At 39.3% G+C, this 26,847-nt stretch overlaps 3 protein-coding genes across 13 annotated transcripts in view; 2 read left to right on the top strand and 1 right to left on the bottom strand.

Moving 5' to 3' along the window:
* Window positions 1–338: 338 nt before the first annotated feature.
* sgtb (small glutamine rich tetratricopeptide repeat co-chaperone beta) lies at window positions 339–7,345 on the bottom strand. Of its 4 annotated transcripts, none has more exons than XM_067484451.1 (12): window positions 7,227–7,345; window positions 5,261–5,376; window positions 4,873–4,976; window positions 4,456–4,531; window positions 3,743–3,842; window positions 3,422–3,526; window positions 3,185–3,323; window positions 2,994–3,056; window positions 2,522–2,559; window positions 2,317–2,400; window positions 1,271–1,391; window positions 339–1,181 (listed from the first exon to the last, which is right to left on the bottom strand). In XM_067484451.1, the coding sequence occupies exons 2-11, from the start codon at window positions 5,358–5,360 to the stop codon at window positions 1,280–1,282; spliced, it is 921 nt and encodes a 306-aa protein (XP_067340552.1). In that variant the 5' UTR covers window positions 5,361–5,376; window positions 7,227–7,345; the 3' UTR covers window positions 339–1,181; window positions 1,271–1,279. The 4 variants fall into 4 exon arrangements, with proteins under 4 accessions (XP_067340552.1, XP_067340553.1, XP_067340550.1 ...); XM_067484452.1 differs by having other exon boundaries at window positions 5,261–5,366; window positions 7,227–7,341; XM_067484449.1 differs by lacking the exon at window positions 7,227–7,345 and having other exon boundaries at window positions 339–1,165.
* Window positions 7,346–7,366: 21 nt separating this feature from the next.
* Window positions 7,367–13,962, top strand: nln (neurolysin (metallopeptidase M3 family)). 2 transcript variants are annotated; one of them, XM_067484443.1, is made up of 13 exons: window positions 7,367–7,549; window positions 8,284–8,531; window positions 9,164–9,312; window positions 9,768–9,872; window positions 10,181–10,283; window positions 10,371–10,531; window positions 10,606–10,741; window positions 11,030–11,396; window positions 11,507–11,708; window positions 11,811–11,997; window positions 12,119–12,247; window positions 12,485–12,621; window positions 12,721–13,962. In XM_067484443.1, the coding sequence occupies exons 1-13, from the start codon at window positions 7,509–7,511 to the stop codon at window positions 12,871–12,873; spliced, it is 2,118 nt and encodes a 705-aa protein (XP_067340544.1). In that variant the 5' UTR covers window positions 7,367–7,508; the 3' UTR covers window positions 12,874–13,962. The 2 variants fall into 2 exon arrangements, with proteins under 2 accessions (XP_067340544.1, XP_067340545.1); XM_067484444.1 differs by lacking the exon at window positions 8,284–8,531 and having other exon boundaries at window positions 7,394–7,549.
* Window positions 13,963–14,578: 616 nt separating this feature from the next.
* Window positions 14,579–26,847, top strand: part of erbin (erbb2 interacting protein) — a 43,258-nt gene continuing 30,989 nt past the window's right edge. For 6 of the 7 annotated variants that reach the window (XM_067484440.1, XM_067484438.1, XM_067484436.1 and 3 more), the window contains exons 1-2: window positions 14,655–14,719; window positions 22,317–22,392. The gene's annotated coding sequence lies outside the window, so the exon portion shown is untranslated. Of the gene's footprint in view, window positions 14,720–22,316; window positions 22,393–26,847 lie in introns of all 7 variants that reach the window. The other variant, XM_067484435.1, reaches the window with a different exon arrangement.

Genomic DNA, 26,847 nt, shown 5'->3' with positions numbered 1-26,847 from the left:
TTCACTAGTAAAATATATATATATATATATATATATACACACACACACACACACACATACATTTATAAGAATCTACATCTGTTGACAGTAACTAGGAACTAATAAAAGTGGTGGATTAAAAAGAACATTATTGATGTTTGAATTGTAGTAAAACAAAAGTAAATACTCCAGTGAAGTAAAAGTACCTCATAACTGCACTAGTCTCTTACCACCTATTCTCTGGAATGACAGGTAAAACTTGGATTCACACTATTCAATGAGCCTAAAACCTTTCCCCTAAAATCATTTTTGCCTTTTTTAATAGTGGTACTACTAATACAAAAAACGAATGAGTCTGGTTGAATTTCAAGACGTTTATTCACATGTTTAAGACAAAACATTGTGATTCCTCAGCAGACCTATTTGTTTCCATTAAGTACCTGATCTCAAATACCAGATTTAAGCATGCAAAATAATGTGAATGTGTCAGTATTAGTAATTTGAACAATTAAATAGCATTAAAGGGGATATTTATTCTTGCTAAAGTGCAATAACAACATAATGCAGGCTGTTAACACTCCTATACAGTTAAACGTTACGTCGTACTCATTGAAAAGCAGTGATGTGAGTCCTACATGTTCAAGGACTGGATGGTAACCACTGTCCAGTAAAGAAGTCGAGTGAGCTCTGTGTACAAAAATAATATAAACAGGATGTAATATAAACAAGGTAAATCTGGCATCCTATGTGTATTCTATGTGCATAAGCAGAAATTGCTCCCTGCAATGCTGTCAAAGTACATTCCTCCCTGACCCTCTATTTATCATGACTGGTCAGAAGGATCCTCAACTCAAAACATGAAGAGCGCAGTATTTTCAGCACATATAAAACATGATCTCTGAAGAAAGATTTAAACTTGTGTTCTGTCACTGGGCTGAATGCGTTACTAGCTTTTTTTTTTTTTTTTTTTTTTATATGATTAAGTATTTATAAGATGTTTTGCTCTAAATGTGCAGGATGCTTCCTCTCATGGTCCAGTCTCCAGGCCCTCATCTCTCCACTCCAGGGCCTTTAATCGCAGTCGAGTACCTTCAACCCCCATCCGCGTCTCTTCAGTCGAGCTCTGCCGGGGACTTCTAAGAAATGGGTGTAGAGATTGTAATCGCGCCGTATGGTTGCCCTCCCTCTGAAAAGATGAGTGGCTAAAATGAAAGTAATGCATGTTGGGAATTATATGACTTTTGTTTTACGTGGTCAGATAGGGTTTCATTTAAATCTAAAAGTAGAACACCTGAGCGGATCATGAGTGCTCCTCCGCGCTGCCGCTGAAGGAGCGGCTCCGGATGTGGTTCCTCAGCTGCTCTATCAGCTCTGGGTTCTGCTGCTGAATCTGCTGGGCAAACTGTTGTCCCCTGACAGAGACACGAGACAACTTTGTTTACCTGCTGAACAGCTCACACATAGCAAAATGAGAAGAAGTTGAGTCCCCCCCCATCTAATCTTATCTTTTCAGACTGGAAAGCTAAATTAGACGCAACAACAAAGAAAGAAAGCAAATTCCTTTCTGGCTTCCCTGCAATAAAGTGCTGTCAAAAGAAGAAGAGGAAACACTGTATTTCCCACTATGTTCGGGCTCTGCAATTTCAACGTGTCACATCAATTTAAAGGTTTCAAGCCGTCTTTACCCACAACATTATTTTGAAACAACAGAGAAATTACTATCCTATAAAAGCAGTGCAGAAATACTCTAGTATGAGAAAACATCCTGCAATCAAAAATTCTTAAGCAAAAGTACAATCTTTTATTATGAATGACTTATTTTACAGAAATTAATACATTATCGGATTGGATAATGATACATTAACATGTCCATCACTTGAATTTTAGAGCTAAGAATGATGGAGCTTTATTTAACAACCTTATTCACTACTGTGATGATCCTATGTTAGAATAGAATAATATTAGTTTTAATTACTTTACTTACTGCTTGATGGGTTGCGAACTTACAATAGAGGTTAAACAAAAGTCTCATTATTACAATATATTTTTTTTATTAATCTGAATCTGAATCATAGACATAGGAAAATATTTACCTCTCGAATGTAGTAAAGTATGAAGTATGAGAAAATGGATATACTCAAGTAAAATGTTAAAACATTAAAACAGTTTTGTAGCTTTAAATTAACCTTAAAGCCTGAGTAGTGTTTTCCAATACGATTGAATCTATTCCTTTAATATATTTCACCATAAATAACAGAGAAGTCACATGAAACTCTTTAAAATGTATAATGATTCAGTTAACCAAATCCTTTTTTACTGTGAGGTGAGTGTACTTACGCTTCAATCAAGCTGGAAATGTCTGACAGTCCTCCCACTCCCGCTGCAGGACCCCCGACAGCATTCGACATCATTCCTGACATACTGACCACACAGTGACAATGAGTTACAGCACAGTATATTCAAAGTATTTATGAAATACTGCCACTTCACACTTTTACTTTTTAAGCAAACCTGAATGTAATAAGGTACTTTTGAGACTCACAGCTGCTGCACTTGTTGGTTCTGCATCACACTCGCAGCCTGTAAACACAAATCACGCTGAAGCCCATCGCGTCTCTCACGGCGCGTTACAAGGTCGATTTACTTCTTAATACACTGGCAATTTAGTGAGAGAAACAACCTATGATGTAGTGCTGTGGGCCTTGAATGAACATAGGCGCCCATCTGATTTAGATGTGTTTGTCATTGTTGCAGCTATAAAACCGTCAGCACGCTTGTAGAAGCCGCTTTGGCCTGGCAGGGATTCCCATGGGTCATAATTTTAAAAGTGTGCATCCTTCAGGGCCACACCAGGTCCTTTTCCACTAGACAATAACTCTCGTTCACTAACAGGCTAACTGTCACTCATGGGACTAATTAGGGAAAAGCAAAACAAGAATACGACACCTGACTCCAGCAGATACACTAATGTCGCTTGCATCCATTGCATATACTTAATAAATTTGGAGTCTTACCATGCTGATGAAGGCAGGGTTGTTGATTAAACTAGCCATGTCAAATCCCAATCCAGCAGCTATCTGTGGCACACGTTGATAGACACACAAAGCTCAAAATAGTCACAACGAGATAATGCAGTGTATGTGAGCCGTATCGGACATACGTGATCTTGCTTAACAAAATAAGGGCTGGCAGGAAAAAAACTTACAGGACTCGTTGCCTCTTTTTGCTTCTGTTCTGCAATCTTCAGGTTGGATTTGTAGGTATCATTCTCAGGGTCTAATACCAAAGCTTTCTTGAAATAGGAAATGGCCTCTGAGTATTTGTTCATTGCTGTCAACGCCAACCTGGAGCCACAAAGGAGAGGGCCACACGTTTTAACTGACAGGCCTCCGAAGGTCGAAGGCTCAATAAAACACGGGGAAGTGACCTTCACTGAACTCACCCCATCCGCCCGTATGCTTTACTGTAGGTGGGATCAATCCCGATGGCTCTCTCACAGTCACCAGTTGCTTCTGTGTAGTTTCCCAGTTTACTGTGAGCTGCAGCCCTGCAAAGTGTTCAGTTGAGACTTTACCTTCATCAGCTGTTTTATTTTAAATGTTCAGTTATACTGATCAAATATTCAGCTCATGATCATGATCATCTTTTCCTACTCAGTTCAGTTTACTGTATCTGCTATTGTACCAAAATCATCCGTGGACCACACTACTGTCGAAATACAAAGTTAGATGTGAAATCACATTACTTGCTGTCTATACTGTACCTGTTGCAGTAGTACACAGCATTTCTTAGGTCCAATTCAATGGCCTTTGTGTAACACTCCACCGCACATCTGTAGTTTTCTTCCTTCATGTGATTGTTCCCTAAAAAATAAATATGAGATTGTTCACACATTGAATGACTGTAGATATCCATGAAGTTGTTTTTGCCTTTTAGCATAATTAAAAAAAAAAAAATCCAGAAATAAATTAATAATTGAGCAGACAGAGACGTTCATATAATATGTCTTATTAATTTCTAAACTGATCGATTCACTCTTTAGTCTTATAAGAGACAACAGAAAAAACAGAAAATAGAAAAATGGAAAATCCAAATTTTCCAAAGCTTCAAAGTTTTCTTCCAGTCCACAGATAAACCCTTCAAGTCTCCCAGCTCCAATATTGCTGATGCTATGGTAAATAGACATACGGTATAAAACATTTTTGAATAATGATGGTATAAACATGTCAGTCCACAAGCTGGAAGAAGCTGCAGACTCCAACCTGTCCTAGCTCCTGTGATGATGTGGTTGAATTCATGGGTTATAGCCGAGGCAGCGCATCATTTAAAACCAAAGTTAATTAAAACACAGCTCAGGCACGTTTTTCTGCATCTGTCCCATCTCTGTTATACACAGGCCTGAAAAGGTCAATATATATCTAAATGCAATTAATATCCTGAATTAGACATTGTTCCTGCTATTATTATTAGTTTTACCTTCATTTTTTAGTTGCTCTGCTCGCTCGATGTCTTCTGGAGACGGGGACGTCTCTGGTATGGTTATGTTGTCGTTCTACGGAAAGTCAAGTTACATGTGTTGGTTACTACTGAGTCAACAGTGATTGTACACTTTAGTGGCTTTCTTGTGGTGGATATTTTGTCTTGACCGGAGTGAAAGAACTAATAGCACTGATAATGGTGATGCATGTAGATGGGTCAGTAAATCAATCCTAATGAGACAGTGTGCTCCTTAATGGAAGTAAGTAGCATTTGACAAGTCAAATTGGCATCAGAAAGGGGCATAATGCAACATTTAATCAAACTTCTAGTTATGTCTGTTTTTGATGACGTTCAAATGAGCCAAATGAAATGACGTCCCTTCAGTTGTGGTCTCCGGGTCTGTGCAGAACCCACCTTGAGCAGAGAATTCAGGAATATCTCTGTCAGAGGCTGTGGCACGGCAAGATGGCAGTCACTGGAGCTGATCTTAAAGGTGGTCTCCAAGCACTGTATCGCAACTGTGGTGGAGGATCAGCAATGCGTGTGTCAGATAGTGCCAGAGATAAATTACATTTGTGACATTTAAAGATAAGGGCTAAACAATTGGAGTTATCACAGTGAGTCAGAACTTTGCTGAAATTTAAACTGTCCTGTCCATCACGCTGGATGAAACATGCCATCGCACATACTGCAAATCGTACCCTAAATTTCTAGTCCCCGTGTTTGCTCTGACGGTGAACTGACATCATAAATTTAATCATAAAGTTAATTCTGATGTGGACAGGAAAGTGAGTCCGCCTACCTTCAAGACTCTCCTGCTCATCAGAATTCAAAGCGCCGCAATGTGTTTGATCTCGTAGGAACTGCACAATAGAGTACGCCAGGCGCTTCTCCACTGCCATTTTGACCTGGAAATTGCTGGGCACAGGAAGAGAAACAAGAGAGGCACCCACACTCCGATCACGACATTATTACAGTAATTAAGTGGGTGACACTTTATAGTCCTGGTACAAAACACATTTAATTAATGCATAAAAAGACATGACTCACGATGATTTAATGCAACGATTGATGCTAAATTTTTACTGGAATTGTTTTACAAGTTGTTCTCTATTAAGAAAAGATTAGGTCACTGTCTTTTTCTTCTTTAACACACATCAACACCTAGGCTACATGTCGTCGTATGACCCTCCATCCAACACAAATAACCTCTGCTTCATTTGCCACATTAATACACAGATGAGTCATGCAACAACATGTACTGTAAATCTCTGCATCTGACTATAGAAAGTGTACTATAAGTGCTTGCAGTGATAGCTGAAGGCCCAGAGAAGCCCACACTACTGCGTGTAACTGGTCTCCAGCTACATTGATGATATATGCTGTGAATGAATGTATGCAGTAACTGTTAATCAACAATGATCATTTGTTAGCTAATCACGTCATCACTCATATTGACTTTATCCTTTCTTTATGCTAAGTAATATGGACACATGATGATTTGCAAACTTAGATTCCATTTCTAAATATTTTTTACTCAGAAACAACCTTCTTGTGGTATTATTGTTTAATAGAAATCCATCACCTAAGCTTCGGGGCCATTATTTCATGTACTGACCTATTATGACCCATTATTATTATTATATTAGTTACAAATTAACTACATGTTAACCCTTCATGAACAGCACTAATGGGCCATGTATACACACAAAAAATATACAGTTTGACAAATATTGAAACATCTCATTCACTCGTTAGTTCCTTTTTAGACTAATAAACCAAAATATAGTGTAATGATATAGGACTTTAGTGCCACATTGAAGTTCTTATCACTTTAATGCATATCATCATATCGTTAATGTAAAATGAGCTATTCTGCATACAAAGTACTCTTGTTGGTCTTACAGTTTTAACTTTGATTTGTAGCAAAGTACTTTTACATTGTGTTATTTATACTTTTACTTGAGTAAATGGTCCGAGTACCTTTTATTCATCTAATCACATTACTACCACAGGGGACGGCACCTTATTATCCACATGTCAAATAACTACTAGTGATGATGCTGACGACACACTTGGCTCTTGTTTCCAAGACAACGCATAGTTTCATTAAAGCAGAATTATTCTAACTTATGAGCAAAAAAAAAAAAAAAAAAATATCATTGTTCCCTTGGAATCCAGGCTACTGCTTACTGCTTTCTCCTATCTGACTCCCACTGTAATGAAAATGAAACATAAAAACGAACAGCATGTTTGCTGTAAGCTGACTTTGTGGGAAATGCTTTGCAGACGCTGCCTGTTATTTCCATCACGTGCTGACGCCACGCGGGGTTCTCTTCATTTAGGTCCTGCACAGCTACTCCTCCCGTGTGTTGACACACGTAAATGCAGTGATGCAGAAGCTGTGATGTAATAGCACAATGGGAGACGAGCTGTGTTTTTAATCCACATGCAGCTTTTGGATTTTCCCCGAATCCAGTGTGTTAAAGCCAATACAGCCAGTGACACTTGCGGCTGGGTGTAATATCTAAAGGCTTGTCTGTAATCGTGCGCACACAAGGCTCGTGTGTGCAGCCTGTGTGATGGAGGCTAAAACGGCATCAATCCTCCTTTAAAGAGACAGGACAAAAAGAGCAGAAGACACAAAGGACAACCTCTGATCCGTGAAAACACTGGGAATTCAGTTTATATGTAACGTTGTGTCAACGGATGTCATTAAGTGTGTCTCCCCCCCCCCCACTCCCCACATCCCACCTCCGCCCACCTACCTGAGCTCTTCTCCAGCTGCCTCCTGCTACCGCGTCATGTGGGCTTGTGTCGGACTGCTCGCATCCTCCTCTTCCTCCTCCTCGGCGCCTGCGCGTTGACAGCGGAACTAAAAAGCAACGCACATGCTACAGAGAGAGAGAGAGAGAGAGAGAGAGAGAGAGAGAGAGAAGGAAAGAGAAGGAAAGAAAGAGACAGAGACAGATTACTGTCGCTCCTGCTATTGGGATTGAGCTACAGTAAGAGGGGAAGGAAAAAGTGTTTTTGCACACGACACCGCCGGCATGTGTGCGTTAAGATTTGCAGTGTATCGATCGTTTTGCAGGTATGAACGGCTGTTTAAAAGCAGCGTGACAGATGAGCGTTACTATCCCACTTTAAGCAGCTCATGATTCCTAAATCCTCTGTACTTCACCTTCAACTACCTGTTAAGAGAATAAGAAATAAGAAAAAGCAGGCATTTCCTGCTCTGGAGCGCACGTAACAAAAACTTTTAAGGGTTTGCTGCAAATTATTCCACGTTTTGACATTTATTCTGAACCAGTGGCGGTCTCAGGTTGAACACACCTGGGTCCTTGAGAACCAGGATTGTCAACCGATGCTGCAGGGGAAACCTTGTTGCACTGGTGACGTATTTCACGGTCATGCTCCGCAACAGCACTGAGTGGGGATGGAACAGTGTCCCGATCAGGACCAAATGCAGAGCATGCTTTAAATGTTACATCAAAAACTGTATTGCCTAATCTTGGTGGTGTTATGGCCATGAATGGATTATCGGAACATGGTTTGCTGGGCACAGACAGGGGCAGTTTCTCCTCACCCTTTTGTTTGGGCCATTTTGAGTCTCTTTGTGGTCATTTCACCTTTTGTTTTTGTTGTGTGTAATTGTGTCTGTTTTTGGCTGCTTGCACCTCATTAAGTCAGTTTCAGGTCATTGTTCAGCATTTTTGAGTTTTGCATCTTTTGCGTGTTTCTAACTAAACTCTTTCAAACGGGAAATCAAAAAATGTGATACTTTAGTTTACTGAGAATTTAAACTGAAATATCTGACTGTTACAGGGTCTCTAAACATATCCTAAGAATGACCATCCAGAACAGGTCTGCATCTGCCAGAAACTGCTCTCAGGCAGGAAATAAGAGAAACGCACTGAGATGGGACCTGTGTCCGGATGAGATGAGGACCGAGACAGACAGCTTGATTAACAGAGTAAAGAAGGTCTATGATGACGTAGGATCCTTAAACATAGACGATGTCTCTGTTGAAAACACCCTGACAGCCTTGGCTAATGCCAAGCTGGATTATGCCTGTAAGTCTTTAAAATTGAAGTCTTTTTGTGTTTTGGCATTAAAAAAGACCCACACTAACAATAAAATGGTGGCAAGTGGTGGCTTTAATATTTGGCTGGACAGAAGCCAGAATAAACGCAATGTAATGCAGCCCAAGCTTTGTATGCAACTGTAGAACTGCATAATGGTCAGAGTGCCCACCCTGACCCCTGTCCATCACCACCAGGTGGTATTAATGTTGTGGTTGATCAGTGTCTTATGTCTCTGTGCCACAGAGCTCCACCGCAGTACTGATGAACGATCACTATAGTTTATTTTGAGTCAGTCCCACATTGTATTGCTGTAAACACTCACTATAGATCCTCAAATGTTTATTCACCCCCTGCTGAAAAGGCAGTTTTTCACCTGTAATATTGTTAGAAAACTATAGTTTAGAAATTACTGGATGATTTATTTTTCAAAAATATGACTATAAACGTGTTTAAAGATTTATGTCTTCAGTGCCTGATGAGAGAGACAGTTGGTTTTGAGGAAAAAAGAATCAATAACCCCAGCTTTTTTTTTTTTTTTTCCTTTCCATAAAGGCTGTTGTGTTGGACAAATCCCAGTTCAACATTCACGATGTCCCTTGTGTCTATTCTGTTCTTTTTAGCGTCGCGTCATGTTCTTGATTTCCCCCAGTATGTTTGTCCATCTAAGGAGGTTCGGGCAGCGAGCACAGAGGCGGACAAGAAACTGTCAGAGTTTGATGTGGAGATCAGCATGAGGGAAGATGTGTTCGAGCGAGTTACCGCCCTGAAGGTACGCCTCATTTCACATTTAAATATACAAGACGCTTGCAACACGAGGGGAAAACTGTCCGTCAATCAGGCCACTAGTCCGCAGAGATAATACACATAACCATTTAAGAGAAGGGTTTTGAAGCAAATTAAACCTGAGGTTGGGAATTTAACGCAAATGTGTTTATTATATGTGTAATCATGTTACATTTCTGTCAGAAATCAACCAATGATAGATGTGCAGGGACAGTGTTTTCAGTCAGGATCATGGATACTTTACCCATTTGACCCCTGCACGGGTTTTAATTTAGCCCGCGAAAGAAATGTAATGTGATCTCATCGGAGGAAGCCAGTACCACATGTTATTTCAGGCTGGCTGACCGACATACAACATAAACATGCGATTACATTTAGCAAAGCAGCTCAGATATTCTGCCTTGTATAAGAACATGTGTTTGTGTTCTTTGTTTTTTACAGAAGAAAATCCAAGACAACATTTCACCTGAAGAAAAGCGATTCTTAGATAGACTTGTTACATTAGGCAAGAGGAAAGGATTGCACCTGTCAAAAGATATACAAGAGGTAATATTTGGTCATTTACAGTAGATTTGAATAGAACAGTTGTAATATAATCAAAGTGCATCTTTAACGTTTTAGTTGAGTCAAATACAGCAACACTGCCACGAATTCTACTTTACAAGGATAAGTTTTCTCAGTTTTTAGGTTAAAACTGTCAGAAAGTTGATATTTCTACTAAGTGTTTAATATTGAGGTCATATTAAATGACAAATCATTTTTAGACCCTTTTTTTTTGTTGTTTTTTTTGCTTTCTGCTTGTGTGTCGTTTGCCTGACTTCACGCTCTTGACTGTGCTATTTTCCTCTCTCTAGGAAATAAAAAGAACTTCCAAGCTTATTAGCGAACTATCAATAGAGTTTAACAAGAATCTGAATGAAGACAATACATTTCTTGTATTGTCTGAGCATGAATTGGGTAAGCTTATCTGCAGTTCTCGAACTCCGTGTGACGGACTGCCTGCTGTTATGAGTTATGTTACTTACATTGCTGTTTTCTCCTAAGCTGGGATGGCTGAAAGCTATCTCAGTGGACTAGATAAAACAGCAGATGGGCAGTATATCGTGACACTTGAATATCCCCATTACCACCCTCTGATGAAGAGATGTCACAATCCTGAGACCAGAAGGAAGATGGAAACTGCTTTTCACAGCAGGTGTAAAGAGGTAACTGGACTCTGATCATAGGTACATCGTACACCTGTTCTAAGTTTTCCGCATTCTAACGTTCTCTTTTTCAGGAAAACACGGCGATCCTTGAACAGCTGATAGAGCTGAGGGCAAAAGTTGCAGGCCTACTTGGTTACAGCAACCATGCAAACTATGTGCTGGAGATTAACATGGCCAAGAATGCAAGCAATGTGGGTGACTTCCTAGGTATGATGACCCCTTCGACATGTCACCTGTCCTGCACGCATGCACACATGCAAACATTCGGTGCCCGTTAGATGTCAGATAAAGACACATTTGCATTAGAAAAATAAACTTTAGTGGACAGCTGGGTGGAAGAGCAGGAACAGACAAGAAATGGGGAAATGTGGACACTGTGCGTGTTGCATACGCCTCGTGAAGGCACATGGAAGCTGTGATCAGATTTTGGAAAGTGGAAAGGGGCTGAATGTGTGGAGAAATAACTGCATGACCCACTCCTCACTCATTTTACAGATCGATTCTATGAAACACTTAAGCCTATCGGAGTCAAGGAGAGGAAATACATTCTTGAGCTAAAGAAAAAGGAGTGCTTGATGAAGGGCTATCAGTTCGATGGACAGATCAATGCCTGGGACCTGCCCTACTACATGAACCAAGTGGAGCAGTGCAAGTTTGCTGTGAACAAGGACAAACTAATCGAGTATTTCCCACTGGACGTGGTGACAGAAGGGCTGTTCGGTATTTACCAGGAGCTGCTGGGTCTCACGTTCACTGAGGTGGAACAGGCTCAAGTGTGGCATGAAAATGTCAGGCTTTATTCAGCCCGAGACACTGAAACAGGGGAGGAGATTGGCCAGTTCTACCTGGATTTGCATCCAAGGTAGAGGATGTGTGTCTATAGTTATAGAGCTGAGTTCATCCTTACAACTGTACGGGCATAAAATCTGATACAAGTCGCTTGTAATGGAATTTGTGCTAATTTTTCACCAGGGAAGGAAAGTATGGCCATGCCGCCTGCTTTGGGCTCCAGCCTGGCTGCAAAGGACCTGATGGGAAACGCAGGCTTTCAGTTGCAGCTATGGTGGCCAACTTTACCAAGCCCAGAAATGGTTGTCCCTCTCTCCTCCAACACCATGAAGTGGAGACTTATTTCCATGAGTTTGGTCATGTTATGCATGAACTCTGCTCCAAGGTACGAGGTGCACACCGTCAGCAGATTGATTGTATTTGAATACTGAAAATTGTATGTTAATTAGAATGAGAACGCCTGAGCTTTCTCCTGTGCACGTATCAGACCACTTTTTCAGAATTCAGTGGAACCCTGGTGGAGACGGACTTTGTGGAAGTGCCCTCCCAGATGCTTGAGAACTGGGTTTGGGAGAAGGAGCCTCTGAGAAGAATGTCTCGCCACTACAAGCACGGGACACCGATCCCAGACAATCTGCTCGAGAAACTGATTGTCTCCAGAGTAGCCAACACTGGTAAGACTTGAATGTTGAACACTTAAAGGTTTTACCCCCTAAAAAAAACCAAAAACAAACACTCTAACAGATTTTGTTTTAGAAATCATTTGTTACTGTGTTGCATTGTTTATGCCCTTAGGAATGATGAACCTGCGTCAAGTAGTCCTCAGTAAAGTGGACCAGTGGCTACACACCAGTCCTCGTGCAGATACAGCTGAGGTGTTTGCAAAGCTTTGCCAGGACATCCTGGGTGTTCCCGCTACACCGGGTAAGTCGTAGTTCAATTAGAGAAACACACACATATGCAGATTTCTATCAGCTATGATTATTGAGAGTATTTGTGTATGTATTTAAATGCCATGATAAATAACTAACTACCTAAACAGTCAAATTACAGTACAATAAATGTCCTCTGTGAGCAGGCAGAGTAGATATGTGTTAATGGCTTGTTACAGAGAGCCTTCCCAGTGAGCCCTTATGAAGTCAAAGAGCTTTTCCTCTGCAGGTACCAATATGACTGCCAGTTTCAGTCACTTAGCTGGAGGGTATGATGGTCAGTACTACAGCTACCTGTGGAGTGAAGTCTACTCCATGGATATGTTTTTCAGTCGTTTTAAAAAGGAAGGCATTATGAATCCAAAGGTACGCGTGACAGATTCTACAGTATCATTATTTGTAATAATTGGTCAGATTTTCGTGGAAAACGTCTTGGTTATTACTTGTACAAATATTCCAACACAGGTTGGGAAAGAGTACAGAAGGGTGATTCTGGAAGCTGGAGGCTCTGCGGATGGAATGGAGATGCTGGAAACCTTTCTAGGACGAGCGCCGTGCCAGGACAACTTCTTTCGGTGCAAGGGACTGATTCGGGCGGAGGAAGCACAAACCTTGTGAAGTTGTTTATTCTTCAAAAGTTTGTTTTTAATCAAAGCAAAGTATATTTGTAATAGTTCAGATGCACGTTCATGTCAGTACAAAATTGCTGTAATGTTTATTTATTGTGACCGTTTTTAGGTTTTTCTACATGACAATTTTTATAGGGTGGCATCTGTTCGTGTGTACAGTATATTACACTAAATGTATGCTCTTTATGATTTTTGTGACTCTTTTTCTGCAGAAGAGAAATAAATTTGTCATAGCAGAAAAACCAAACATGTACAGTCACACGTGAGTGTTTGGTCATTAATTAGTATTAAAAGCACAGCTGTAATTATTTACACCTCCTTACTAGTATTGCATTTCTAACTACGGTGGGAGAATAAGACCTAAATGTTTGAGCACTTTTTCAATTTATGCGAAAAGCTGATCACCCACCTGTATATTTAATGCATTTTCTCTGCGGACACTACTTTTCTTATTAAGAACGGCAGTAGGTAAATGCCCTTTTACCATACAGCATTTTGAAAGGAGAGCTTTGCATATTTTCGGGACTTTCATATTTAGTCCCCCCCCCCCCCCCCCTTCACTCAACTGTAAGTTTTGCATATATCTTGCTACATGGTGTTACCTTTTGTTTTCTGGTCTGGTTTACATAATGTTTGTGCAAAGCTTTACCATCAACCAGCTCATCTTAAAACTAGAATGTGTGCACATATGAGCATTATTTGGGACAAATGATACCAATAACCTTCCATGAGAAGTCTTTTAGCACACATACTGCAGTGGGAATTGATGAACTTTTTTTTTTTTTTTAATAATCCATTAGTGGAGGCAACCTTTAAAATTTTCTTCAAGGTGAAATGCTACACCTGCACCAGAGGGCGCACCAAGACAGCAAAGGCTGTTTTGTTTTGTTTTGTTTTTTGTATTTTCTTTAAGAATTGAATCTTTTTGTTTTTGTTTTTTTGCTACAAATAACAATTTCCTTTATTTAAATTAAATTCCATGTTAGGTAATGTGACTTGACGTGAATGGCCAACCTGCTTTCGATTGCTCAAACATTTATGTAAACATACAGATTCTATTTTAACACGTTATTTTTATCTACTATTTGTTTGTAGTCCGAGTGAATAATTAAACCGATCGAAATCAGAAAGGAAAAGTGTTGTCAAACCATTGGATTAGGGGAAGTAAAGGGGGATTATGGGTGTCTGGCTGAGACAGTGAAAGCATCATCATCATCATCATCACCATCTCTATCGCTGGGGCTCGGTGAAGCTGGAGAGACGACAGCCTGCTTCTTCGTGTAATCACACGGGTCGCAGCGAGCAAACCTACCGCTTCATGTTGCTCCCAAGCGGCTTCAGTCGGACTCTGCCGCTGCTCTTATCTTAAATGATTCGAGTGAAGGAAATTATGAGTGAAAACATCTGGGCGCGGCACACTTTTAGAGGAAAGGGTTTCGCTCTGCCGGAGGTCGTTTTTTTTGCCTTTTGTGTTTCCTTGCTGAATGTCGTGGACATTTTGGATTTATTTAATGCTCCGTGTCAATAAGTCTTATCAGTTAAGGGCCGGGTATCTGGCGTTTTCGCCTTCGGGGCAGTTCGTTTGAGAAGCATCGGAGAGATAAACACTTTCAAGTGGGAAAACAACTTGAGGACGGCTCGCTGAGGAGGAGAATGTGCGTACTGGGCCAGCTTCGAGTTGCTCTTTAAGTGGGCACATTCGCTAGCCGCTAACGCTAGCAAAGCTCAATTAAACCACTAACCAGCACTTCCCGAAATATATATTCCTGGCATCGGAGCACCTTGCCCACAGCCTGTGCATCATTAAATGAAACCGTGACTGGACGGTAATTTAGGTAAGTCTCCTTTTGTTTTCGTAAGTTCCTGCCTCTGTGTATGTGGGGCCGCACACAGCATGCTAACGCTAGTGCTAGCTTTAGCGTAACGTTACGTTAGTCTCGTTGAGGAGCCATTCTGGCGCTGTCCGGTCTGAATCTTACAGTAATTCAGTCGGTTTTCGTTGGCAAAACACTGAAGTTCAAAGCGCATATGGATCTTGCGTGTTTACATACTATCTCGACCATTTTCTTATTGAGGTTCGGTCGGTGGCGAGATTCAAATGTCTGTATTTTCACATCCACAGCTCGACGTTACATTGCTAACGTTACTCATTAGCGCAGTGCTTCTCATGTACTCGGGACCACCACAGCATCCAAATAGCGCAGCCCAGTCCTTTATAAGAGATGGAAATCTTGGACCTGGACATGTCCGGCTGATTCTCAATGTTGCCCTGTGTAACAGCTGCAGCGCAATCGCAGCAGTCACATCTTTTGTTGCGGAGCAGCTTCTGCGCTGCGACGGGGAAGAAGGGATTACAGACACTACAGTGAGCCGTAGCGTCAACAGATCGGCGTTTTCATTTTCTCACCACTTCACTAATCTCTACTTTAATCCTGTTACATTTTCGAGAGAGAGAAGCGGGGCTACTCTCTAGGACCTAACTGGTCCATCCGCGTCCGTCGACCTGTTTTTGCAGTTTGTTAATCATCTCCCTTGCAGAAGCTGCCAAGACGAGAAACAGCCCCAGAGAAATATCAGGAAACCGTGCACCAAACAATGCTCGGGTGAAAACGGAGTTAAGCCTGTGGCTCAGCGATTGTAAGGCACCTGAATTAAATCCTAGTACGCGTTGCGGTTTTTAACACACCTATGGCTGTTACGCTCCACCTCAGTGGAACAGTTTTTGGGTTGCAAATTTAAAACTGACTGTAGACACGCTCGCCATTGTATATTGATTGACTGTGCAAAACCAAACCAACTTGACCCAGCTATATTAAGCCGTGACATGGACAGGCTGGACCGCTTTTAGTTGCCAAATAGCTAATTAGCTTTCAGCGTGGCCAGGTACAGTCACTCACTGCAGGTATGCAGATGAACAACTTGAATTTGATGGTTGACATTGTCGTGTCGTAACACAGATTTGCCACCTGATTAGTAGTTGAAGGCTGTCCTTGCTTTAATGACATGCAAACTGGGATGACAATATGACCCAAGATAGAAATTTCTAGATTAGGTTCAAGGCCTGGTTCAACCGAGGTGTTAAACTCAATGTTGACCAACACATGCTTTTATCTAGTTCCTTGTGATTTGTGACCGACCGTGTTGTTTGTTTATTTGTTGTTGTTGTTGTTGTTTTCTTTTTTTTTCTCACACTAGTGCCAAAGTAGTTTTGTTACTGGATTTACCCGCCCAGCAGTTTGTTGCGCCAACTTTTGGAGACAAAAAGATTGTAAAGACTTGTCCATAACCTGTGACCTAAGCGGCAAAGCTTTTTTTTTAAATGTTTATCATTCACAAAAATGTCACTCTGTCTATATAATGTTAGACCCTAAGTCCATAAACCATTCGATTGTAAGTTTGGTTTGTTTTCTTGGTTTTTCAGCAGTTCTGATTAGGCCTTTGGTTGTTTTCCTTGATGCTTGTAAAAGCCCAACAAAATTGTACTTTCACTTCTTTGATGTGGCCCTGTTAAAACCTAACACAGTGAGTGATCAGTTGAACAGGAAATGGTTTAATTTTATGAGATAATAACAAGGTTGGGACTACATAAAATGTTGGTTGGGGGTTTTGTTTTTCTGTAATGTATTGCAGTGTTGAAGGTTCATTTTCTGACTGTTTCTACAAAACGGGAGGTTACTTAAATGATACAGTTCACTTGACCGTTTAAATTTACTCTTCCTCTACCAACTTTGAACTTTGAACTGATTCTTTTTTCTTGTGGTGAGTAGGAGAAAGAATATGCCAGACCAAGTGCAAACACAGACTTGTTTTATGACTAAAGAAATACCAACCAAGAGCAATAAAACAGAAAAACAGACATTAAACCATGAGACTAATGTATGTGAAGACAAGCATAAAAGATAAAAGAATAAAGGATTTGGACCAGCAAAACATGATGAAAACAAATTTTGATTCGAACCTAGATAAACATACAAAGGTAATGATAAAACAAAAAGGGGGAAAAAATAATCCTCAGGTAGACTGAGGATCTTAGAACAACAGAAGAACATTTGAACATAAAAGCTAAGAGATGCCTCACCAGACGTTCTGCCCTGCACTTTCAAACATCTAAAAGACTCCTGCCAGAGGATCTGTGAGCACAGATTGGTTCATACTGCTCCCTAGAAACATGTTAGACAGGTAAGCTGTTGCATGCCATTGAAGTGCTTTAAAAACAAGTACACGTTTTTTAAAATCAATACGGAAGCTGACGGGTGACCAGTGTAACAAACAGGTGCAATGTGTTCTCTCTTTCCTTCTGGTCCTTGTCAGTTCTCAGCAGTTCTAAATCAGCTGGAACTGGTTTATGACATATTTTGGTCGACCAGAGAGAAGAGCATTACAACGGTCCAGTCTGCTAGACGTAAAAACATGACATGGTTGAGAAGTTGCAAGTAATGGTGTATTGCACTAACCAGTTTGAAAATTATGTCCTGTTGTGAAATGAGTCTGTGTAAACAGTGGCTGTCACAGGCTTTTCTCGTGTGAATGTGTCCATTTGTAGTCTGTTGATGCACTTAAGCTGGGAGGTGATCAAGTATTTTTGTCACAGTGTGTTTTGTTTCGCAGGAAAGAATTGCATATGTTTGTTTTTAGCAAAATTCAATGAAATCTGAACTATTCAATTATATTGGACACACTTTGTTTGCTTAGTTCAGGTTTTTAGATCTATAGTGTAAACCAGTCCATCCCGCTTCCTTCTTGTAGCAGGTGTAGGCTACAAACCAAGGTGCTTGATGTGTTTGACTTTTTAATTAGTTGGTCAGCTTTGGTCCAGCTTTTTTTGGGTTTGAACTGTTGGTTGTTGAAGAACTTTAGTAAGCTGTGATAGGCATTTTCCACAGTCGAGATCTTTTTACACCAAATAAGTTGATAAGTTGCGATAGTTATCTGTACATTAATCAGCATAGAAAATAGTTGTAAGTTGCAACTCTAAACCCTTAGAAATGAAACGCTGAAGATTAAGAAGTGAATTGTGCTCACATTGCAAGAACAATTTAAGTATATATTCCTGGTTTTGATTCCCCCCCCCCCCAGTTATTTAAAGCAAATTTTCAGTTGTGTTCAGTTCAGTTTTTTTTTTGTTTGTTTGTTTGTTTCTTTTGGTTCTTAGCATCAGTAGCTTTCCTTCTCCGTTAAAAAAATCTCCTGAATCTGCACTGTAATGATCCTTCACAAAAGTGAAAAGTGAGCATGCTAAAGCCTGTCCAACCTTTGTTCCACCACTTTATTCGATACTGGATCTCACTTGTTTCAACTGGTGCAACATCTTTTTTTTTTTTTAAGCTATGGCTAAAATGAAGTCTTAATGGATGAACTCTGACCTGTTTGCCAGACATTTGTCTGTGTAGTGGTTTTCAGTGAGCCTTTGAGCTTTTCCATGGCTCCATGATCCATCTGAATCCCTAAAGATATAGGTCAGTGTTTGGCTGCCAAGACGTGGTTGTCTTACTCCTAAGCAGTAGTGTGCTGAACAGTGGGTGGTTTGGGGACAGTGCCTATGGTTTTGACCGTTTAAGTGAGGTCATGTGATAACGAAAGGTTAGCCGTCTAATGAGGACCTTTTTATTTTGTCATTGTTATTACCATGTGGTTTGGGGTATAAAATAACAATGTGTAGGTGTTTGTCTTGTAAAGATTTTATGAATGTGTATGTGTCATGTGAGTGCATGGTCTTAGTCAGTTTTCAAGCTTGTCTTACAAGAAATTCCCATCCTGAGTGAAGCAGCACAGCTAACCATGGCCATATTTAAACCGTAGATGTCTTGAGCTGATATTTATAATTTATGGCAATGTTTCAGGCCCACTGACTTACCCAGGCTGTAAAAAAAATAAATAAATAAAAATCCTGACACACTTCTAAATGCTACTACACTACATTTTCTGAGATCTCCTGAGTATAATATCAAGTGCATGTATTAGTTTTCCATTTTGAAATGATACTCATTTAAACTAATAGTAGTATTATTGATTTATTGATGTATAATATTTTAACAAGATTCATTATTTTGTCAGCAGTTGGATTGTGGGGGAGCAGCGACATTTTTCAATGGCACTTTTATTATTCATTATGAAAAAAACAATGAGACAGAGACGCATTTACACATTTGTTTTCCTTGGTTGGTTCCTCTGGATATTAAAGCAGACTTAGCAGCACAAAATGTTTTTTCAATGACATGAATAGCCCGTAATGTGAAATGAATGATTTTCAACCAGTAAATGAATGATCCATGACATATTTTGAATGTGTATTTTGGGTCAATATTTGGCAAAGTGTAAATTTGCATACCATTTGACAAGCTGGTCTGTCAAAGTGTTAACAAACATCTGTGCACTTCTCCCTAATGATTTCTCTTCATCTGTGACACTGTCGCTCTTTCATTCTGTTGTGTTGTCTATCAGCAGATATGTTCATAAAAGCTGAATCCTCCTTCGGTTTCGTGTCTGCTGGTTAAACAGGGCATCACATAGGTCCATCTTCTGAACAGTTCCAAGTTCCCCAACATAATGCATACAGAAAACTGAAATGACTTGCTGTAGAGGAAATTGTGTAATGGAAAAATTTGAAAAGGTTCTCTTTACGAAATGTAAAAGAGGAAAGAAAATAACTTCTTAGAAGTTAACCATGTTTAAAAATAAAGGATCTGTCATATCAGCCTTTCTGTGTGGAGTTTCCCACGGGTGTACGCTTGAAAACATGTCTTCATGGGGTACACAGTCTAATAATACCTCAGCACACTATCAGTACATTTTTTATGTATTTTATTTAACTTATCAAATTTGTATCCTGGGTCAGTTTGGTCATCCACTGATGGGTACTCCGCTTAGAGAGATTGGTGGAAACACAGATTTATTGTGTATATATTAGGCTTTTAAATATTTGCTGTCACCCCATTTAGTTTAGCAGTGTTTAAACTAATTACATGTGCTTTAGCAAATTAAGTCAATTAACTCATGTTTATTCATTTTCAAAAGAGAAGAACATGCCGCCAGATATCTATTTATACAATTAGTGATATGACCAGTCTTGTTAGCAGAGTTGGGTCATGTTCAGTGGGGTCCATTTGTGCCTAAATTTAGCATAATTTTTTCTCTTTTCTTAACAACAGCAGTTTACAACCAGTGTTATGAGACAGGTTGCCCAGGATTGATTTCCTACGTACATTTTTCTCCTGAGAAGACCTTCTTCAAATCATAACTTTTGTATTTATGATGCACTAGTATGCACCTCACATTTATTGAAAAAATATTTCTCCTCGCTCAAAAAATGATATTTGCATGTTTAGATACACAATCTGACTGACTCCAAATGTTGCCATTGCATCCACTTTGTGTTTTGGGTGTAATGATACTTGTTTGCAAAGCTTATAATTAGTAAAGGATCCCCTGGAAACATCTCATTGCTGGCTAATGCTGGTAGTATAATTAAGATGACCTAAAATCTAGTCGATGTGCACAGGCAAAATGGTGGGTATGGAGCCACATAGAAGATCCCTGTTTGGCTTTCAGTTGTTGTAGTTGGTGGGATTTAAACAGGCTGAACTGGCACAAGCTGGTCAGCACCTTGTTCTTTGACCCCAATAGAGCATTGGCTGCTGTGATGTCATGTGACCGCTTGAAATTGAAGCCTTTCAGCTCTGTGTTTACAGTTGTTTATTTGTACTAAAAAAAGGACTCATGTCCGTTCCCACATTGACCCTCGAGCATCTCTTTTCTGCATTGATGTCATGAAACGAACACACCTTAAAATGACAATGAGTATACTACTTTTTGTCTTGGTTCAAAGCAATATATGTGACAGCTGTCTGAAAACAATTTGATCAAAAATTAGGATGTTTTTACGATGGCAAACCAACTAACAAGCAACTGTGATACTTGGCTTCCCTTTGAGATTTTTTCACTTTGAGATGCTGTATGTGCCTTTCTGTGCAACATTACAGTAATGAATGAATGAAAACCTGAAACTATATATTTATAACTTGCACTCCAAATATTCTTTTTAGTCCTTGTTCAGCACACTTCCTCATGTAGAAACTCACAAATGCAATTGTACACAGGACAGTACTTCCCCACTCAGCTCAAGCAAACAAGGTGCAGGTGATTTTCACCCAGCTACTTTTGGTTTCAAATTATGGCTGCCATGGTGATGCGGCTGTAGGAAAGGCAAGTAGCAGCACAGTACACAAAGCTTTCGGTGTAGCTGAAATGCTCCACTTCCCCACCAACATCCAGTTTGAAAATTGTCGCTTCTTTTGCTGAACTCCATTGTCTGTCAGAGGGAACGTTTGTTTGGCAAAATTTAGCTTCCCAAATAGATGAGGATGAAGCCACGCTGGAGGAAATGGAGCAGAAAATAGTGTCAGTGCAGTCCAATGTGTTGGCAGCTTATGAGGAGACCCTATGAATAAATCATTTTTCTCTTGCATTTTCTCTTTCTCCCTGTCTTTACACTCCCTTTTTTTTATTATTATTATTTTTTTTTTCTACCTCCCTCTCTCCTGGTCTGTAGCTCTATTGTGTTTAATGGATGTTTCTATTTTTTTTGCAGCCTCAATTTGTCTCAGATAAGCTAGCAAGGCTAGTGCTGTGCCAGAGATTCAGAGATGTTTCAGAGAAGATTCAATGTTGTTGTATTGTGCTATGATGTGAGCCATAAGATCATGTCACATTTCAGTGTTGAAGCTTGTTCGGTTTTGTGTTTTTAGACTAGCTGGATTGCCTTGATGCAGTATTTAAAAAAAAAAAGTACAGTCATGATCAGTTTATTCGGGTTTTAATTGGTATTTGACAATGTTTATAAGTCTTATTATCATAGACTGAAAATTCATGAGGGTTTGTATGCTGCAGGTCTTTATTCTTCTCTTTTACTTTCTGGAAACATACTGACATTAGATGTCACATTTACTACCCCCCCCCCCAACAAGCATAACTTAAAACGAGCTTCTTTTGACCTAAATACAACTGTTAACTAACATGCATCATGGAATCCTCTTATACAAGATAATGTAATCCCATTATAAATTTGGGATTTTCCAATCACCTTTCACAAGAGATTAAACACAACTTCAACAATATGCATTATACATTTTGTGTCTTAGTTCACTGGCAACAATACTTTATAGCTTTATAGCTTTTATAATATGAAGGATGTAGATTTCTATTGCATGTGTGCTATTAGTCATCTAAAGTTGCCCGTGGAAGAGAGGACATCTCGCAATGTGGTGTGATTGTATTTTTTTATAAAACCAGCAGTGTGTGTAATAAACACATACATACATACACGCAAGTAATCTTAAATTGGATTGAAGCAGTTTTTGCTTTTTTTTTTTTTTGTTCTACTTTATTTTTTCTTGTTTGCTCATGTTGTCTTTTACGTTTGTGTGTTTCTGTTAGATAAGCAAATTGTTGCTGTTGGATCTATTATCTCCCATCCACTGGGATCCAAGGCACTTGAATCCTAAATGACAAGGTATGTAAGGCAGCCTATTCCTGTCATGCAATTTCCTATTGCTTTCTTTAGCACTGTCTTGAACCCTACAGACGTCAGATGACAAATAAGGCAGCCCACAATTGGCTGAATGGATTTATTGGCTTTAGATTTACATTTCTTTCGCAAACGTTTCTATATGAGCAGTTTTACACTGACACATTTATGTCAATCATTATTTCACCCCTAACAAGACGAAAGTGCCCAACCCTGTTCTCGTGAAGTCAGAGACTTTAAACATCTGCCAGAATAGCTCTGCCGATAAACAGCATCGTGTTTCATCTCTAAAGGGTCAGAAATTTCTGCTCCTTAGATGGTTTTTGACCCACTTACAGATTACACTTACAAACAGATTAGACTTCTATCCAGTATTGTATCATATCTGTGTGCCCATTATAAGGTATAATTAATAATTAACACCAACTTTGAAGTGTTTTTATTGAGCCTTCTTTGGGTACAAATGTAAGTTACTCTGTGCTGTCGGTAAAAACCCACTTGCTGTAGCTATTTAAGTTATTAATTGGAATAATGTTTGGTAATGTGGTTGAAAGAGACTCGCAAAGTAGTCTGTTCCAATAGTTTCTGTCATGTTGTCCAACCTAAGTGACCATATGGCAAATTTTTATACCTGTTCCAAGCACCCAAAATTCAAACAGTATCAGATAACGAAAAAATTATTCTTTATTTAGTGAGGCAAATTTAGGGACGGACACAATGTGTTACTGTGTTGTACCTGAGTTTCTTAATTTAAAATTTGGCTTGTGTATTTCGAAACAGTCCCTATACACAACACATCTCTAGATGTCTAGACCGTCACCGTAGACCATAAGGTTTTTTTGTCTCAGGGACACTATGAATGTCTTATGACCTACATAATGAAGATAACAACACGAGATAACAGGACGCATGTTATGTTAACCTACTCCTACCTGAGACAATTTTGTTTCTTAGCTTTGGCGACAACAGCATGTTTAACAATGCAGGGTTTTGCTTTGTCTCAAACACCATATTACCACATATCCTTGTTTGATTGCTTTGCCCTACCCATAACTTAAGCCACTTTCTTTGCAAGAAATTCACACAGTGCTAAAAGTGTCAGTGTCTGATCAATACAACTGGTTTCATACCATTCCTTTACACTTTAGCATTGAATGTTTCATTTGTGACTTAAATAAAATGTCAAAAAAATCTTAGTTTAAACCTATTCACTATTGGTATTGATTAAATTATCTTAAGTGCTTTTCTTTAAATTTGAGAATCTTTCTTTATTCATAATAAGAATTTATGTTCTCTGTATTCTGAGCTTTAAGATTTTGACGTTTGACCTACAACTGAACACTGCACTTAAATGCATCCTGTGTAGCTTCACACCAAATGCTAAAGCTGCTGCTTCTCACGCTACACTTTTCTGTGTTGACACCGTGTAACCTTGCATCAACCACAGTTGCCAGATTTTAAGCTGCAGGCAAATTATTCATCCTTATGTTCCATAATGGCCAATAAGTAGTCAAAAAGACTTAGCAGCTGTGTCTAGTGATAAACAGTAACTAAATGTTAGGTAAACTATATTCATACATGTTATCTTACAAGAACATCTAATTGATTTAATCATGCATATAAGTTTAGCTGACAGTGGCTCAGGGGCAATTTTTTTATTTGAGCTTTATGAGATTTGCCTACATACCTAAGTCCATTCCCAATATAAAAGACTTAAACTGACAGCTTTGCAGGCAGCCTTTGCTTCAGGGTGTCATAGGGGCACAGGTGGAGTTTCCATATTTGGTAAGGGGTTGTGCGATTCGTCAGCTTGGTCGCCTCGTGTTCTCTCCAAAATGTTTGCAGTGTAAGGACAGATCAGTGAAGACAACATGATGCAAAATAATTAACTATAATTTACTATATTTCTCTTTAAACACGCCAGTCTGTCTAGCAGATTCATTCTCAGGTCTGTGCAGTTTGTGGCCAAATGCCACATTGTTACCAATCTTTTTGTGGGATTTTAATTTTTTTTTTTCAGGTGTTTTTTTTTTAAAAAAGGGATTTAGTTAGCTGACTTAATGTCATTAACACAAGACATATTAGCAGTGTTATCAGTTTCCATGTTCTGCAGTGGAAAGATGAAATGTCTGCATTGATACATGCCTCTGACCTGAATTTGTCTGACCTGGTTGTTTAAACTTGGCAAACAGCATCTTGGTCCCTCTTATGTTTCTGACTTGTGAGGACAAACACATAAACAAACACCTAACAACAGTATGTGATACCCAGTCCGGTCTCTCCTTACCCGAGAAGCATCATGTTTCAGTCACCAAAAGACGTTGAACTTCTTTTAGTACAGTGTTTATTTAGTTTTCAGTTAATAGTAAATGTATTTCTGGAGATGGGTTTATTAAATTTAGTGACACACATGAGTAGAGGTGATTGTTTTTTTTGTTTTTTTTAATTTATATATTTATTGCTACTGCTGTCTAGCTCGCTAGTTTTCCTCCTACCTTTTCAATTCTTGCCATCTGTAGAAGTAGCCTAGATCATGAGCAGATAGCCCTCCAGGTCATCTTGAGCTCTGTGAGTTGGAAAGTATACAAGCAACAATGAACTCACTGTTTATTCATATCAGCATACTCCATTCACCACGAACACTGCTTCTCTTGTTATTCACTTATTTTTAACATCATAATCAGGCAAAGTGGCCCTTGGACTAAAATGAATGTCATTCTTGACTAAATGTCAATGGCAGGTACAGTGAACCCTGATACTGTATGTTTGGTGCTATTTTTGTGCCTAGTTAATTGAAACAGCTGGATGGTGTTTATTTGTGTTGTATGATAGTTTAGTCAGTTGTAAACTGCACCAGGAAGCCATTCCATTGTGTTTACAGCCTGTAAGGAGGCGTTGTAGCAGCTGCTGTATCCTAAATGCAATGGGATATATTTAGCACTTGATATAGTCTGCTTAACGTTGATTGGTGGTTTAACACCATAGAAGCACCAGAAACTTTAGTTTGATAAGTTTAAATAATTTATGTTACTATAGTCTTGTGATAATAATGATTGCGTTCATGTGGACTTGGGTAACCCAGTTAAATTTGTTGTTCTCCAGTGTCAGATTTTGAAACTCTCTTGTGAACGATAAACCTGGTTTCTGTGTTCAGAGTGTGGGATTCAAGAAACCTGATTTCCCCTGGTAAATAGCGAGAGAAATGGAGAGAAATTTATTATTACTGGTTACTGATCTGCTTAATGTATATGCAGATTTACAGTAAGCAGGTTCCTTCAGTATATGTAAACACTGAAAGTCTGCTGACAAAATGTAAAATATGCTTGGGCAGCCATGTTCATCTGACTACAAACTTGCAACACATTAATCTAGAGTAATTTGCATATTGCTGAGAATCTTCTTCAAGTCTACTGTTTTGTGAACCTGAATCGGAGGAAATTGATTCAATTTCATATCCGCAATAGTTACTGCAACATTATGAGCTCATGTTCAGGACTCCTCTCTTCAAAAATGATTCCCATGGGCTCATATTTAATTACGAACTTACCGGCAGAAGGGATTTTTGAGCAGGCTTCCATTTATCTATTTTAAAAATGCTTGTCATCGACGGATGAATAATGTTGAGACTGCAGCCGTCATTAAAAGTTGCATTTTGTGTTGACTTTGGAGGAATCCCTTGTTACATAGTTTGAGTTGAGGTATTTAAAATTGTTGTTTGACTTGTTCATTGCAAAAAGCTGAAACTTTGTAAATTTTGCCAGTACTTCTAATTGGTTGTGGGGGTTGAATACTTTTGATTGCAACTGTATGCAAAGATTTCTAACTGGTGAGAAACGATCGATTGAGTTTGTTGGAGTTCTTAACCTTAAAATGTTGTGTGGATTTGTAGCACTCACTTGGGTCCTTGGTGGATTCTCAAACAGTATAAGCTTGTGCAGGTAGGGCTTCAAACTATAAGAGAAACAGTAGCAGAAATAAGGAAGAAAGAGGGTCTATGTAGAGAGTGGAAATGTTTATGGTTTGAAGTCTCATTTCAATAAACAAGGTTTTTCTGACTACAGTCAAAATGATTAAATTACTGATCATACAAGGCACCAACTTTCCTTAAATTATTTGAACTGTGTTCCATACCTGCAGCTAAAATAGTGTATTCAAAGAAACTTTGCTCAGTCCTTAGTTTTCTTAGTTCATTGGTTTGCAAGAAGCTTGAGTTTGAAAATACTGTGCTTTCTGGGCTCAAGGTGGAACGTTTTTTTTTTTTTTCTCTCTTTCACATCCTTTGCATTGGCTGTGAAGTTGAGAGTTGACGTCAATTTGCGGCTTTGGTGAGCTTGTCTCACAGGATAACCTGTCAGTGCACATCTCAGCAGAATTGTCATAAGGCCTCCTGCAGCCAGGAAGTGGCTTTTAGAGACACAACAAGATAGTTTATCAAAGGCT

This window comes from Channa argus, chromosome 18, assembly GCF_033026475.1.
Source record: "Channa argus isolate prfri chromosome 18, Channa argus male v1.0, whole genome shotgun sequence".
Taxonomy (NCBI): domain Eukaryota; kingdom Metazoa; phylum Chordata; class Actinopteri; order Anabantiformes; family Channidae; genus Channa; species Channa argus.
The sequence above is the reverse complement of the archived record's forward strand: the minus strand, read 5'-3'. Positions and strand labels throughout refer to the sequence as shown.

Excerpts from the sequence above, each read along its gene's own strand:
- nln (XM_067484443.1), top strand. The coding sequence starts at position 7,509 with ATGTGTGCGTTAAGATTTGCAGTGTATCGATCGTTTTGCAG. Across the intron at positions 7,550-8,283 it reads GTGTATCGATCGTTTTGCAG|GGTCTCTAAACATATCCTAA; the intron begins GTATGAACGGCT and ends TGACTGTTACAG. Across the intron at positions 12,622-12,720 it reads AAGGCATTATGAATCCAAAG|GTTGGGAAAGAGTACAGAAG; the intron begins GTACGCGTGACA and ends ATTCCAACACAG.
- sgtb (XM_067484451.1), bottom strand. The coding sequence starts at position 5,360 with ATGGCAGTGGAGAAGCGCCTGGCGTACTCTATTGTGCAGTTCCTACGA. Across the intron at positions 3,843-4,455 it reads AGAGCAACTAAAAAATGAAG|GGAACAATCACATGAAGGAA; the intron begins GTAAAACTAATA and ends TTTATTTTTTAG. Across the intron at positions 1,392-2,316 it reads ATTTCCAGCTTGATTGAAGC|GGGACAACAGTTTGCCCAGC; the intron begins GTAAGTACACTC and ends TGTCTCTGTCAG.